Genomic DNA, 17,528 nt, shown 5'->3' on the forward strand with positions numbered 1-17,528 from the left:
CCTATTATGGGGAGTCACTGACAATGAGCCTGCAATTTCAATTAGTCATACAAGGAGGAAAGAACCTAGGAAAACTTCCTTTTCACAAGAGGAATATATTTGCTGTGAGAATAATTTGCTAAAATATAGAAACAAAGGAAATAGAAAGTCATCAAGAGAAAATAGGAAAAAAAAACAGAAGTTGCTGGAAAAGTCAAGCAGGTCTGGCAGCATCTGTGAAGAGAGATCAGAGTTGACATTTCGAGTCTGGTGACCCTTTCCCAGAACTACAGAAAATAGGGTATTATTAATTTAGTATTGTTTCACCACAACAAAGTCCAACATCTGCAGCTATTGAATACACAACAGTAAATCTACTGCAATAAGGTACTAAGTTAAAAGTAGAAATATGACTCCTAGATGTCATGATTTCTACAGATTAATGCCAATATAAGCAAGACTTCATATTTATTAAACAAATTCACTGACATCCATTCTGCAATCTGACTGAATTAAACTTGACTGGACTGGTCTAAACTTGACTGGACTGGACTGGGGCGGCACAGTGGTTCAGTTGTTAGCACTGTTTCCCCACAGCACCAGGGACCTGGGTTAGATTCCTGCCTCAGGCGACTGTCTATGTGGAGTTTGCACATTCTCCCCTTGTCTACATGGATTTCCTCTGGGTGCTCTGGTTTCCTCCCACAATCCAAAAGATGTGCAGGTTAGGTGAATTGGCCATGCTAAAAATTGCCCATAGTATTCAGGGATGTGTAGGTTAGGTGTATTAGTCTGGGGTAAATGTAGGGCAATGGGTGTAAGGGTGGGGGTTACTCTTCAGAGTGTTGGTGTAGACCTCTGGGGCCGAAGGGCCTGTTTTCACACTGTAGGAATTCTATATCATGTATAAAAGTCTGTCAATATAAAAACAAATGTGTTATTTGTTTTTTACAGCAAGTTTGAATATACTGCTATATCTCCTTAATATTTTGTGCTTCCTAAAATTAAAAGGAGACAACTTCAGCATAAACTATCGAGTATACTAAGTGGAATGGAATGCCAAGTTCCACGAAGAGCATTAAACCACAGGGTCAAAGCAACAATTGTCAAATTGTGCAGTCGAAACTATACCCCATACTGGCACAGAGACCAACATGGTATTTTGTCTTGCTGGTCTCTCATTCTCTCTCCAGGCAGAGGCTCCAGCTGATGGGTACTTCAAGTTCTAAATCCTGGTTCCAACCATAAACCCAGAAGCGAGGTCTTCACTGTTGAGCTTCAGCAAGTCTGAATGTAACTTCTTTACTTTGGAGCTGATTGACCTGAGCTGGATTAGAGTTGTGCGGGGAAAGCACAGCAGTTCAGGCAGCATCCGAGGAGCAGGAAAATCAACGTTTTGGGCAAAATCTTCATCAGGGCTTTGACCTGGGCTCCAACTTCAAGACTCTCAACCTGCAATTCTCCTGCTACCTGGCATAGAAGTACTGAAAAATAGGTGCAGGAGTATGTCATTCAACCCTTCACATCTACACCACAATTCAACATGATCATAGCTCATCATGCAATCTCAGCATCCAATTTCCCCTTTCTCTCTATATCCCTTGATCCCTTTAGCCACAAGGGCCACGTCCAGCTCCCTCTCGAAAATATCTAATGAACTGGCCCCAACAGCTTCCTGTGGGAGAGAATTCCACAGGTTCACAACTTTGAGTGAAGAAATTTTCCTCATCTCAGTCTTAAATAGCTTACCTCTTACACTTAGACTGTGATACCCAGCGCCAATATCGGGAACATTCCTCTTGCATTTAGCCTGTCCAATCCCATCAGGATTGTGCGCATCTCTATTGAGAGCCCCTCTAATTCTTCTAAATTCCAACAAGTACAAGCCCCAGTCACTCCAGTCTTTCCTCATATGTCAGTCCTGCCATCACGAAAATCAGCCTGGTGAACTTTTGTTCGATTCCCTCAATAGCAAGATTGTCCTTCTTCAGACGAGGAGGCCAAACCTGCACACAATACTCAAGGTGTGGCCTCACCAAGGCCCTGCGGAACTGCAAGAAGACACCTTTACTCTGGTAACTCAAAATTCTCTCCCTCTGAAGACCAGCATGCCATTAGCTTTCCTCATTGCACGCCAACCTTCAACAATTGTTCTACTATGACACTCGGGTCTTGTTTCACCTCCCCTTTTTCTAAACCGTCAGCACTCAAATGATAATTTGCCTTTATTTTTGCAACCAAAATGGATACCTTCACATTTATCCACATTATATTGCATTTGCCAAGTATTTGCACACTCAGCCAGTCTGTCCAATTCACTCAGCAACCTTTTAGCATCCTCCTCACAGCACACACTGCCTCCCAGTTCAGAGTCATCTGCAAATTTGGATACATGGCATTCAATTCCTTCATCCAAATCATTAATGTATCGTGTGAATAGCTGGGATCCCAGCACCGAACCCTGCAGCACCCCACTCATTACTCCTGCCACTCTGAAAAGGACTTATTTACTCTAACTCTGTCCTGTTTCCTGTCTGCTGACTAGTTCTGTATTCATATCAATACACTAATAGATCTAAATGAAGAATTGTACCATATTATGGTCATTCTTCCCCAAAAGGATCTCAGCATAGACCTAAAAGCTGGAGAGATTCAGATGAAATAATGATTGGTGAATATTTAAATAATATGTTTTGCAAAGTACTTTTAAAAACACAGACTTGCTTATTTAAATGATCTGCTATTGCTGAACTTTGTGAATGGTAATAATTGTATAACGATAATGAACTTGATTTTGTTTTTGTTGGTGTCTGGAATTATGTTCATCTTCAAGTGTTAAAATGGAGGCTTAATAGAAGAGAGTTTGGAAAATGCTGGGTTGAAAATGATAATTTTTTATTCTACCTTTCTGAAGAATTTTACCATTCCAAATTGGATATTGAAATTATGCAGCCTATTTTCTTCTGTTATTCTGTACCACCTAAGACCACTTACCATTAAATCTGATAAATTGTCATATTATCATTCATCACAAAAGTCTGTCATGTCAGCCATAACCTATTTTCCTAGCAAAACAAAATTTAGATTAACTCCAAAACAGAAACCAATTTTTCAAAAACCTTGTGGTGCAACATGATGATTTGCCAGAGTCCTGTTCAGAGAATATGGTGATGCAAATTATTACTGGTTATCATCCATATTAATACTCCTAACCTGGGTGAGTAATGAGAAATAAGAGCAAGTTTGTACATTTTCTTGGAGACTGTGGGAAATAAAACAAAATCCTGTATTCCATAATAGAACTGCAGTTGTAAAGTTAACAGAGAATTGCTTGTTTGCCCATGTCAGAAGATAATTTATGAACAGCGTAACTGTAAAATAAAATAAAAACTATACCAATTAAAGAAAAAATATTAATACCAAGTTCTTTTTACGTGTGTAGTAACCAAGTATTCCAAACTAAGGGATCATATATAAAGTCCATGAATATTATTAAAATGTGAGACGTTGCACTTTGGCAAGGCAAATCAGGACTTATCTACTAAGGGCTTTGGGGAGGGTTGCCAAACAAAGAGACTTTGTGGTGCAAGTTCATAATTCCTTGAAGATGGAGTCACAAGTAGACAGATTAGTGATGGTGGCCTTTGGTACACTAACCTTTATTGGTCAACGAATTGAGTATAAGAGTAAGGATGTCATGTCGCAGCTGTACAGGACATTGGTTAGACAGTTTTGCAATACTGCATCCAATTCTGGTCTCCCTGCTATAGAAAGATGTTGTTAAACGTGAACGAGTGCAGAAAAGACCTACAAGGATGCTGCCGGGGTTTTTAGATTACTTCGTGTGGAAACAGGCCTTCGGCCCAACAAATCCACACCAACCCTCTGAAGAACAACCCACCCAGAACCATTCCCCTACATTTACCCCTTCACCTAACACTATGGGCTATTTAGCATGGCCAATTCACCTAACCTGCACATTTTTGGATTGTGGAAGGAAACCGGAACGCCTGGAGGAAACCCACGCAGACACAGGGAGAAGATGCAAACTCCACACAGACAGTTGCCTGAGGCGGGAATTGAACTCGGGTCTCTCACGCTGTTAGGCAGCAATGCTAACCACTGTGCCACCGTGCCGCCCTTGGAAGGTTGGAACTAGAGGGACAGGCTGAATAGACTGGAGCTATTTTCTCTGGAGAGTTGGGAGCTGAGGAATGACCTTTTAGAGGTTTATTAAATCATGAATAGCAGAGGTCTTTTCCCCAGTGTAGAGGAGTCCAAAACTAGAGGGCTTAGGTTTAAGGTGAGAGGGAAAAGACATAAAAGAGACCTATGTGGAAACTTCTCCAAGCAGAGGATAGTGCATGCATGGAGTGAGCTGCCAGAGGGTGTGGTAAGGGTTGGTACAATTACAGAATTTAAAAGGCATCTGGATAAGTGCATGAATAGGGATATGGGTCAAATACTGGTAACTAGGACTAGATAAATTTCAGGTACCGCGTCAGCTTGGATGAGTTGGATTGAAGGATGTTCCCACGCTGTACAACTCTTTGAATCTATACATCGAACTTCAAGATGATATTTGACATGTTTTTCATAGAATCGAGGAATCTTTAGTTGGGAAGCAAGCCATTCGACCCACTGATTCGACACTGACCCACCCCACTAACCTATCCCTATAACACTGCATTTTTCATGGCAAATCTACCTCGACTGCACAAGTTTGGACACTATTGACAATTTAGCATGGCAAATCTACTTAACATGCATATCTCTGGACTTTGGACTATAGGAGGAAATCGGAGCACCCAGAGGAAATCCATGCAGGCATGGGGAGAATGCACAAATTCCACACAATTGATAGGGGGTGGAATCGAACCTGGGACCCTGATGCTGTGAGACAGCAGTTCTAAGCACTGAGCCACCATGGCTCGCTTTATTTTTGAGAATTTTCATCACTTACCAGAAAACCCAACTACATTGATCCTAAGCCAATTTTGCTAGACTCATTGAACATTTAATGCAGTTTCGTACCTTGATGAAATACCTATGATCAGTAACTTGGTCATATTTCATCCTACAATTTGAAGTAGTGGAAGAAAGCAGTACTAAATTACTAGCCCTCACTACTTACCTCTGATAAAGTATCAACAGATTAATGAATAAGGACAAAAAATATAGATGAGAGGACAAGTAGCAGAATGAATAGCTAGTTGATCTCAAGGCTGAAAGCAGAGTGTAGGGTTCAAGGTAAATGCACTATTCCCATAATTTGGGTTGAACCACTACGTTTCAAACTAATATCAACAATCTAGATTTCAGATCAAAACTCAACTTCTACATTGCAAATGACAGCAAACTTGGAGTGGGTTGCTACGTGCATAGTGGCGGGCAGGATTTGGTTGTACTTGTCAACAATGAGGATTGAAATAACTTACAATCCATTAATAAGCTTCAAAATTGGGCATGCAACTGCCAAATGGATTTCAACATGGATGAATGTGAAATAGTACATTCTGACAAGAACAATAAAGGTGGTTGCATGTTACTTCGACAGTAATAATCTAAATAGAGTGATGGCACTGAACCTTTACTTCAGTGTTGCTCATCAGTTTCTCAAACAGATGTCTCCCCCAATCCCATTTACCTGCCGTTAAAAGTTTAAATCAAAAACTAGAAAAATATCTAATTTAGGATTACATACTTATATCAATACATTAATAATAGCATGATTTGGAGATGCCAGTGTTGGACTGGGATGTACAAAGTTAAAAATCACACAACACTAGGTTATAATCCAACAGGTTTAATTGGAAGCACACTAGCTTTCAGAGCACCGCTCCTTCATCAGGTGATTGTGGAGGGCACAAATCTAAGGCACAGAATTTATAGCAAAAATTTACAGTGTGATGTAACTGAAATTATAAATTAAAAAATACCTTGATTGTCTGCTGAGCCTTTCATCTGTTCAAATACCATGATAGTTTCACTTGTTTCATGTGTAAATCACAAAACCTTTTTTTTAATATATAAAAGCTGCATTCTTAGAACTCTGAGCTCAAAAACTGCATGGATTCATGTAAAACTCTGTTATGTCACTTTTTAGATTGGAATCAATCTAAACATCATGGCATAGGCAGAGAACACAGGGGGCTAACATCTTAAATATATTGTCTAGCTAACACCCATTGTTATAGCTAAGCTGAGAATGCAACTTCTAAAAAAATTTTGTGATTTACACATGAAAGAAGTAGAACTATCATGGTATTTGAACAGATGAAAGACTCAACAATCAAGGTATTTTTCAATGTATAATTTCAGTTACATCACATTAAATTTTTGCTCTAAATTCTATGCCTTAGATTTGTGCCCTCCACACTCACCTGAAGAAGGAGCGGTGCTCCGAAAGCTAGTGTGCTTCCAATTAAACCTGTTGGACTATAACCTGGTGTAGTGATTTTTAACTTAATAATAGCAAATCACCAGAGATTGAGCTGGCCTTTTGTTTCTCGGAATATTAAATTTGTTTGCAGGCTTCAACAGACAAAAATGGAGAGAATTCATTCTCAAAAATGAAATATTTATAATCACTTATACTTTGGTCTTTCCTATTAGCAAATACATTTAAAGTTATTAATTTGTTATAAGCGCCATCTACTGGTTTATTATTTCCTGCAGTCACAGTGTACACACTCAAGTTATTTGACTTTTAATTTACAACAATCTGCATGCAAATATTGTTTATGACAAAAATATTTTTAACTTCATCCATTAGCAACACCTGAAGCTTTCAAAATCTTCAATCTTCTTAACTCTATGCAACCTACCAATATTATTCCAATTTCTCTAGCAAATTTCACAGAAATCTGATTCTGTTCCTTCCTTAAAATTTCTGAACTTTGAGACAGCACACCCAGACTAACATGTGCATTGAGAACAGCATTGCACATCTGAAAATGAAAAATAACTTCTAACTTTGCAATATAGGCTTTCTTAAAGTTACAGTGGTCTGAGAAAAGTATCTTTCTCAATGACAAAATACATTACAACACCACCTTCACAGTTTTAGCATGAATACTCATTGCTCCCAGAACCACAATAAGGTACTTCCTGCCTTCTCCTTCAATCCCACAATCCACCCATCTCCATTTTCAAAGAATCATCCTCTACTGCTTCCACCACCTCCAGCATGATATCACCATTATACACATCCACTCCTCCCTTTCCCTGTCAGTATTCCAAAGTGACCTTTCCCTCCACAATATCTCATCCCCCTTCCAAAGCACCTTCTTTTGCAATCACTGGAAGTGTAGCACTTGCTCATTTATTCGTCACTCCCTTCTCACTGCCCAAGGTCCTAAATGTTCCTTCAAAGCGACGCATCAACTTATTTGAACCTCATTAAATCTAGTCTACTGTATTTGGTGCTCACAATGCAATTTTTTCTAGATCAGAGAACCAAACGAAGACTGGATGACCACTTTGCAAAATACTTCTGTTTAGGCACAAGCACAACCCCAACCTTCCAGTCACTTGAGATGTCAATGCATCATTTTGTTCTCATGCTCATATTTAGGAACATAGAAATTAGAAGTAGGCCATTCTGCCCTCAGAACCTGCTCTGCCATTCAACATAATCACAGCTAATTATCAGCTAATTACCCTGCTCCTGCTTTCTCCTCAAATTCTTTAATCACTTTAGACCTGAGAACGGAATCTATAGCTTTCTTGAAAACATTCAATGTTTTGGCCTCAATCACTTTCAGTGGCAGAGAGTTTCACAAGTTCACCATTCTTTGGGTGAAACAGCTCAGTCCTAAGTGGCCCATCCCATATTCTTAGATGTGAGCACTGGTTCTGGACACCCTGGTCATCAGGAACATCTCCCTATGGGTTATGCAGTCTAATCCTGTTTGAACTTTATGTTTCTATGAGCTCTACTCCACTAATTCTTCAAAATTTCAGTGAAAATACTCCGAATTAAATGCAGGCTGTTGTCAAACATCTATACTGCCATCCCAGGTATCAGTCTGGTAAACATTCAGTGTATTCCATCCATAGCCAGACTTTCCTTCCTTGAAAAAGGATTTCTCTGGTAGGCCTACAGCAAAGTTCCTGTGAAATCCAAAGCAAAAGGAGGTAAAACAACATCTCACTTTCTGCATAAGGGCTTCATCATGCTTCTGGAATCAAAAATGAATTGAATAACATCACTCCATGAACTCTGTCTTCCATTTTGATGTATTTCCCCATGAGTATCTGTGTATGAGCATGATTCTGCTTCAGTTAGAGCTTACATTCGTTCCATTAACATTAATTATTAGCATTTAACTATACCAGATAAATGCATTGTTGCTTCTTAACAAGGTGTTTGATAAGGTACGACACATTAGGCTACTTAATAAAAGCCCACAGTTTGAAGGTGGTATGTAAGCATGAATTGAAGACTAATAACTAATACAGCAGTAGGATAAAGGGGACATATTCAGGATCTGGATTAGAGTGGTGCTGGAAAAGCACAGCAGTTCAGTCAGCATCCAAGGAGCAGGAAAATTGATGCTTCAGGCAAAAGCCCTTCATCAGGAATATTCAGGATGGCAACATGTGACTAGTATAGTGCCACAGGAATGAATAGTGGGGTCATTACAATATTCAATATAGATTAGTGACTTGGATAGGGTCATTGAATGCATTGTTGCCAAGTTTGCAGATCACAGAAAAGTAAGTGGGAAGGCAGGATTGAGTAAGTGTGCAAAAACTTGGCAGATGAAATACAAATGTTGGAAATGTGATAATATGCACTTTTGCAAGTTGAATATAACAGATCAATATTATTTAAATGGAAAGAGACTGCAGAAAGTTGCAACACAGAGGGATTTGGGGATCCTCATGCATGAATTGCCAAGGAATGGCATACAAATTCAGCAGGGATCAGTTACAACAAATGGAATGTCAACCTTTATTTCAATGGGAATACAATATAAAACTAGGGAGGTCAAGGTAAATTGTGCACGGTACCCGTCAGACCACACCTGAAATACAATGAACAGTTTTGGTTCCCTTACTGAAGAGGAGATATACATCCATTGAAAGCAGCCCAGAGAAGGTTCACTAGGTTGCTTCAGTGTTTGAGAGAGGTTAAATAGCTTGGACCTGTATTCGTTTAAAATAGTGAAAAATGGCCTTATTTTAAAAACTGAAGATCCTTAGGGTGTTTCACAGGATACTTGCAGAGAGGGGATTTTCCATTGTGGGAGATTCTTGGACCAGAGGGCAGAATCTCAGATTATGGGGCCACCCACAAGACAGAGATGGGGTAACTTTTTCACTCAAATCAATCTGTGGAAATATTTACCAGACTTATCACAGCTGGGTCATTAGTATACTTATGGCTGAAATAGACAGATTTTAATGAGTAAGAAATCAAGGGTTATGACTTATGATAAAGTGAGGACTGCAGATACTGGAGATCAGAGTCAAGAGCGTGGTGTTGAAAAAGCACAGCAGGTCGGGCAGCATTCAAGGAGCAGGGAGAATCGATGTTTCAGACATCAGCCCTTCATCAGAAATTAGGCTTGTGGGTCGAGGGACTGAGATAGATGGGAGGGGGTGTAGCGGGGGAAGGTAAAAACCAATCAGGAAAAAGTGAGGACCTCAGATGCTAGAGATCAGAGTCACTGCATTCTCAGCTACCTTCCTTCCAGTGTCTCCCCTCCCCTCCCCTCCCCACCCACCCCCTCCCTTTAATCTCTTAGCCCCCCAGCCCACAAGCCTCATTCCTGATGAAGGGCTTATGCCCGTAATGTTGATTCTCCTGCTCCTCAGATGTGGTCTGACCTATTGAGCTTTTCCAGCACCACCCAATCACACTGATCTCCAGCATCTGCAGTCCTCACTTTCTCAGAGTTGGTTTCAACCCAACTGCAAAGCCTCTTCCAAGGATGCCTACCCTGAGGAGGTTCTCCTCCTCTCTCTCAAGATTTCAGTGACTCTCCCCCACCTTCATCGACCTATTGCATTCTCAGCTACCTTCCTCGCCTCTCTTCCCCCCCCCATGAACTGGCTGACTTGCTGTGCTTTTCCAGCACTACACTCTCAGTTATGACTTTTGATCGTATAAAGTTAGCCAAGCCACCAAAAGTATACTTAGCCTCACTTTACAGTTACTGTCAAAACAGTTACTGTCAAAACAGTTACAGAAGTTTGAATCTTCTTTTTAAATATTATGGCCACATCTCCTTTCTCATTGGTCACATTTTGACAGTTTTTACAACAGCCTTAAGTCAAGCCATGTGCAGAAAAGCACTCCATTATGGGTAGGTAAACAAATAAATTTGCAGCATCAGTACTACAGATTTACTTAACTGATCAAGCAATTCACTGAGATGTACAGACTCAATGCTTTTATAATTGTATTCTCATTCCTCAATCCACACCAAAGGGACACCATCAGAATTCTAGAAAAACAACCTTGTAATACACTTACCAATATAAATAAGGCTTGTCTTTATCCACATTGATATTGTTCAAAGGATCCATTCGGAGCCATGTGTGAAAAGTGAAGCCATTCTGATAGGGCCACTTAGCAATTGGAGGCAGAGCTATTGCCTGAAACACAAAACCATTCCAGTAAAAATATATATGATATTTTCCAATATTTTTGTTCCTCCTCAGATACTCATTACAATATACGATTCTTCAGGCAAACAGAAGAGAAAGGGACCAATTTTCGTTGCCCCTCAATCAGCAGGCAAATTAACAAGTACGATAGAAGACAAGCTTTCTGCTTAAATTCATCATCTGCCTTTAATGAATAAAATTTGCCACGTTTTTCTGATCCTGCCTATATGCATCCTCAGATCCACAGTGGTGAACTCTTAAACACCCACAGAAATGGCCCAGCATGCCACATAGATCAAAGGTCAATGTGAAAATGGGCAACAATTGCTGGCCTTATCAGAGATACTACATCCCATAAAAGAATGAATGAATTAAGAGGAATAAAGGGTGACAGGGAAAGGGCAGGAAAGTAACTGTGAGGATGATTTGACTGAATGGCAGAGCAGGCTCAAGTGGCTGAATGGCCTATGCCTATTCCTATTCCTATTTATTACGGGTTTTTTTTTTCTTAAGTTTTAGCAGATACATCCATTTTAGAAATCATAAGAGTACAACTAATTCACTGACTCTTATGTATAGCACATTAATTGCTTCCACACTTTTGCAAAAGAAAACCATATTTAATTTAATGCAAGCTTCCACAGTTAAATTTGTACACAATGATCACGCCTTTTGCTGTATCTTGGTTATTTTCATGATTAAATATTTTAATTTCCTATGACCTTATTTTAGTAAGGGAACCAAAACTGCTCATTGTAATCCAAATGCTGCCTCACCAGCACCTTCTATAGTTGTATTAAGACTTCACTACTCTTGTATTCCAACCCCCATGAAATAAGGGCCAACAATTTATCTGCAAATATCCCAAGTGAGGAACTAATGTAATAAGATAAATAGGGCTCAAGAAATAAATTCATGAAATGTTTTCAATTTATATTAAAATGTGAAATCTTTGGATGTTTCTCATCTCCTGTTGTGTACAACCTGATATGCAAGAGTTGCACCAGTTGAGGAGCTCATACTTCAGATTATGGGGCACATAAGTATTCGGGGTCACTATAGTATAGCTGAAACACTGAAAGAAAGGAGCATAGTACTCAGTCAGGAGGTGGGTACTCCAAGCATTGTTAAAATGATTATCATGGTCCCCCTCAGTAGCTGCAATCAGCTTCCTGCATGTGCATCTTAAATAATAAGCTTTCAGATAATAACGCTGGTCCATAGGTTGAAATGAGAAAGGTTGTGTTTGTAGATAGAAATAGCACTTTGTTTTCAGAAAACTCATCAATTGTAGAAGGAAGGCTTGGTGCATTGTCCAAAATGAGGAGAATTTTGAAATCCAAAACATTTTCTCTGCAATAATTGCTGAAAACATCCTCAAAAACATCAATGTTAAGGTCAGAAAAACTTTGGTTATCCAACCACTTTTGCTTGACCTGAAGTAAACACCTAGGTGTGACTTAAGGTAACCAGGGATAGAATTGTGTCCTAGCCAATGGGAGTTCATGTTTGAAACAAAAAAGCTCCCTAATGCACCAATCACATTACAACCAAATCGTGTTTATGAAACGTGTGTTATAGGAGAACTGCCTGTATTTCAAGACAGCAGTTAAGCAGTGCGTCATTATAACAACATAATGAAGCTTGTGTCACCTATTCACAATAATGAATTAAAATACTTCTTTACATTTTTCCCTTACAGTCAGAAGATATATTAATGGCAGTACAGTTACCACGTTCCAATTAAAGAGTAAAAAAGAAAATATTTTTAGAACTACTTAAACACTTTAACCAAGTTCTGTACTTGAACCTTTTCATAAATTAATTTTTAACTTTTTGCAATACACATGAAATTTTGTAATACTGTTAAGTCGAAATCTAGTAAAATTGAATTGTCAATTGTGAATTTGCTTACCTGTGTGAAGCATTTCTTGTATCATATCACCAATTACAGATTCAATGTTCACTTCTCAACTTTTAAGGAGTCAAAAATGTCAATTAAAAAATCAAAATGCACCAAGAAAAATCTTGGAAATGGAGCCACAATGTAGCTGAACTGCACAGTATTTCTAGAATTGGAGAGTGTGCTCTTCAAGTGCCTGAACAACCAAATTATAGATGTTTAATGAAGTCAATTAATAATTCCTCACATTCATCAGCAAAACAAGATCATCGATTCACTTTTGTGATTAATGGGACTTTTTTGCCTCTTATAATATTGGCTCCACTTCAAGAATTGGCATGTTTTGACATTTCTTTTAGGAAATAACTTGCTCCTACATTAGCTATTTTCTGCTAGTCAGATACTGTTTTTACAGAAGGAGGAAGTTGTGAAACTGAAGGTGAACGTATGCCACTCTAAACCAGTAAAGCTCCAAGTAACCTTTGTTCCTTCTTTTCTTAATTTATTATATTATTTCTCCAGTAGAAAATCTTAATAAACTAATTGCTTTCTGTGAATTTTTAAATTTTAGCTTGTACTGCATGGTAAAAAAAAATCTAAACTTTGGATAACAGGAACCTAGCAATTTGATAGTGTGTGTAGGGTTTTTGCTGTTTAAGGTGTTCCATAATGTGTCACCTGCAAACAGTGGGAATTTACTTTTTTTGCTTAATTTTTTCCCCCAAATGAAAAGTCTACTCTTCCCAAAAACTTGAGCAAAAATAAAATTATTGAAGGAAAAATCGCAGTACAGCTTGACTGACGATCTTTGACACCACACCATAATGGATATAAATTGTCCATATAGGTGTTGAACCATAATAGAGTTTTGTCATAACTTACATTTCATTTTTAGCAGAATAAGAATGCAAACATTTGACAGAACAACTTCAATGCTCATCTTAGCTGTTGATCCTTTTAAAATCAGGATATAAATTCTAACCTAAATAATTTTCAGAACAAAAAAGTATACTTACTTATAAAAATAAGTAGAGAGTTTTGTAACTTTCCAATTTCCATTCTAATAGGTAGACAGCTTTCAAATAGAAACATAAAACCTTTTTAAAAACAGGACATTTACCCAGAACTGAGCTAATACTCACAGCAGCACTCTTCCCAGGGAAGCTGAAGAAAGCATCAGGACTAAGTTTCTGTGGCACCTGTCTCAATATGGTCAATAATTTCACTGCATGTGGAGGCTGTCAAGAAAATAGTTTTAAATAAAAATTACTCAAAAAGGTCTTTTTTTAGAAAAATGATTCCACTTACATTCATGGATTGAGGAACCTTAGTAATAAATATCAAAAAGGTACTTTATCTCAATTTATTCAACATAGAATTATAATATGCATTTTAAATGATATTTAATGGACATTAGAATCAAATCAGTACCCTACATAAATTACTTTGCATGTTTACATTGTGGATTTAGACCACAGCTTCAAGAATATTTCAAGCTCCATTGAATGCATTGCAATTTTTATTTTCCAGTACGTAAAATGTCTTTTTTTTTCTGCAGCAACATCAGGATTTCAACTTTTTACAATTTTTATTAACTATAAAGTACAATAAATGTTACCCATTGTTGTTTCTCTCCTTGCACTTTGCTAACTAGTAGTTTCAGCTCGCGGACAGTTATGTTGTAGCTCGCCAACACTCCTAACATATCAACAAGCAGATCTGAAATTAAATGCATAGGTAAGTTAAAGAAAATAAATTCACTGCTTAAATTCAAAACATAAACCATGTTAAAAAGAAAACTATAAAGTTATCATATGAGAGATTCAACATTTACAGGGATCACCTCTTAAGAGTCAAATTACTTTAAGATGACCAAACTTTTTGAAACTTAGAACAGCCAGGTGTTTTCATTGGTGCAAATATGAATAAGTTGATGAAGTGGCAACATTATACAAGGTGCTTCCTTAGGTATGGCAAAATTTCTGAAACTGGGTCTTTATGTGCTTAGAAATCTTACACACGCCAGAACCATATCAAATTCATTGACTAATTTTAGACCTTTTTACATTCCTCAATAAAACACCTTTTACTGAAAAGGTGTCACATAGGAGAGCTTGGAAATGCAGAAACAAAACGGAGAATCATGTGAAACAGTTCTGATGTGATGCAAGCTTTGGACAGGCCAGAGAAAAATGCACCGTAATTATCATTTGCATGCAATCTTCTCTGACAGGACTGGTAAGCCACTTCAAGTTTTCTATAAATTGACAACTTTTTGGCAAATTTATATAGTAAACAAAGTCATGCAGTATTTCAGCTCAACTGCTTAATACTAAAATTTTTTAAGTCTAAAAGGAGAAACTAGAAAAGAAAATTAGACTAAGTGCAGAGTGAATTACTAATCTATTACTTGTTTGTGCTTTTGCAGATAAAAATTGCAACCTTCAGGTCTTCCAACATTACTAAAATGTGGACAGTAATCATGGTCAAATCCAGCAAACAGCATGCTATTTTCTTATATTTCAGATAATCCATGAGGATGCGAATGAACAGATCTTCCTCTTCTTTGTTGACCGAAGTCTGGCTTACATAGAAATTGTTTTCTTACCATACACATTAACTGCCTTGGAATTGCTAACTTTTAAAATTCTAATCTCCTATAATTATGTGAAAGAGTAGCCAACTATTGACATACTTAAGTTGTGGCAACAACTACTTCTTCCAGATGTCACTATCTTTCCTTTTCACATAAGGTGTACTGCTGTTTTGGTCAAACTTTAAGTGAATTAAATACACTCAACGAAAGTACCACCCAGATTTCTTCCAACTTTTGCCTCTGGTAAATCTCTAACTCTCCTCACCCAACCATTGCCTAGACAATTAAAGCCAATCAGCAATGGAATTTCTTCTTAATGTTTTCACTGCATTCCTTTAAAACATGACTCTACCATCATAATCTCTTTGTACCTTTCTGACCAAGCTTCATTTCAGTTCTCTTAATATCTCTTGGCCGGAGTTTCTACTTTTGCCCTATTATGTTCCTGTATTAACACCAGCTGAGTACTTGCTGTAGCAAACACAAAAGTTCAAACATCTTACTGATTAGGGCTGGGCAAAACACAATCTGGAGACAATATCCAAACTGAGCCTTGTAGAGTAGAGGTCATGCCACAAGGTTTGCACATCTTGCTGGATCTGCAGAGATTGGTTCAGGCTTTCAAAGGTTAAAGGAAAAACTCTAGGCAGCAAGTGGGGGAGAAAATAATGACACCAGGAGGCCACTCAAATTATCAAATTTTATATGTGCAGAGTGATCTTTAATGAATTACAATAGAAATGGTTCAAGAAAGCTATGAAGCAGTCCTTGGGGACAGACATTTTGAAGGGTGAATGGGAAATACTACCTTGTGAGAATAGGATGCACACATCAGCACGGAAGACAAATGTTTACCATTAGCAAGTTTTGAGAAGATTTGTCGCTCAGGTTGAGGTTCTGGATGTAGGTTTGCTCGCTGAGCTGGAAGGTTCGTTTTCAGATGTCTTATCACCATACTAGCCACCAGAATGCATGATCAATTTGCCACAAAAAAACATGACCCACTCACACTAGTATCCTTACATAAAGATGAGAAAGGACACTACTTTGACTGGGACAACACATCCATCCTAGAACAAGCCAAACAGAGACATGCACGAAAATTCCTAGAAGCATGGCATTCCAACCAAAACTCTCTCAACAAACACATTGACTTGGATCACATTTACCATCCTCTAAGAAAATGAACAGGAAATGACATCACCATAGGAAATCACGTCACCAACCCAAGGAAACCCAAACATATAAAGAAAAAGCAGGCTACACCACCAGTGCTTCATTCTGAGGTTCACTGAAGATGTTACCTAATATGGTGTCGAAACACCTGAAAAGAAGCCTTCCAACTCAGCAAGCAAACCTACATCCAAATGTTTACCATGTAACCAATTCGCTGACTGCTTCCTGATTTCTGCTAACTTGGGTGTTAAAAGCTGAAAGTAGTTTTTAGTTATAAAATAGTTATGTTATAAGCTACTGACACCAAGTTATAAAATTCACCATTAACTATCCCTGCTAAATGTGTTTTATCGATATGACAAACATTTATGCTGTTCCAATCCAAATGTGATCAGTAATTATTTCATCTCTATCAATAACACAAAAGTAATACACTGGAAATTCAATATCAATGGGGCTGTGTGTGGAACCACAAGAGATGGGTGAGATACTAAATGAATATCTTGTATCCGTATTTCTGTGGAAAGGACATGGAACTTGGGGAACTTAATAGTGAGATCTTGAGAAGAGCTCATATTACAGAAGAGGTGGTGCTAGAGGTCTTAAAATGCATAAAGGTAGACACTTCGCCAGGACCTGATGTCATATTTCCTAGAACTACGTGGGAAGCTAGGGAAGAGCTTGCTGGGCCCCTTGCTAAGATATTTGTTTCATTGACACCCACGGGTGAGATGCCGTAAGACTGGAGGTTGGATAATGAGACGTCATTACTTAAGAAAAGCTATAAAGAAAAGCCAGGGAACTGTAGACCAGTGACCCTTAATCAGTGGTAATTAAGTTAAGTTGCTGGAGGGGATTCCAGGAGCAGCATTTGGCAAGACAAGGACTGATTAGAGGATTGTCAACATGGCTTTCTGCATGGGGAATCACGTCTCACTAAGTTGAGTTTTTTTTTGAAGAGGTGACAATGATGAGTCAAACAGCAGAGAAACAGACCCTTTAGTCCAATTCATCCACGACAACTGGACATCCCAATCTGACCTCATCCCATCTGCCAGCTTTTGATTCATATCCCTCTCACACCTTCCTATTCATGCATCCATCCAGATGCCTTTAAATGTTGTAACTGTGTCCACCTCCACCACTTCCTCTGGCAGCTCTTTCCATACATACTCCATGCTCTGTGTGAAAAGGTTACCCCTCAGGTCCTTTTTAAATCTTTCCCCTCTCACTTTAAACTCAAACGCGTTCGTT

General features: G+C 38.4%; 1 protein-coding gene across 1 annotated transcript in view; it reads right to left on the reverse strand.

Annotated features, from left to right (window-relative positions):
- lrba (LPS-responsive vesicle trafficking, beach and anchor containing) overlaps positions 1 to 17,528 on the reverse strand; it is an 866,835-nt gene that overhangs the window by 817,588 nt on the left and 31,719 nt on the right. Inside the window, exons 4-6 of the mRNA XM_060827381.1 lie at positions 14,121 to 14,221; positions 13,645 to 13,740; positions 10,466 to 10,587 (exon numbers count right to left, since the gene is read on the reverse strand). Of these exons, the coding sequence (XP_060683364.1) occupies positions 10,466 to 10,587; positions 13,645 to 13,740; positions 14,121 to 14,221 (319 nt within the window). The remainder of the gene's footprint in view (positions 1 to 10,465; positions 10,588 to 13,644; positions 13,741 to 14,120; positions 14,222 to 17,528) is intronic.

Source organism: Hemiscyllium ocellatum, chromosome 1, assembly GCF_020745735.1.
Source record: "Hemiscyllium ocellatum isolate sHemOce1 chromosome 1, sHemOce1.pat.X.cur, whole genome shotgun sequence".
Classification (NCBI taxonomy): Eukaryota; Metazoa; Chordata; class Chondrichthyes; order Orectolobiformes; family Hemiscylliidae; genus Hemiscyllium; species Hemiscyllium ocellatum.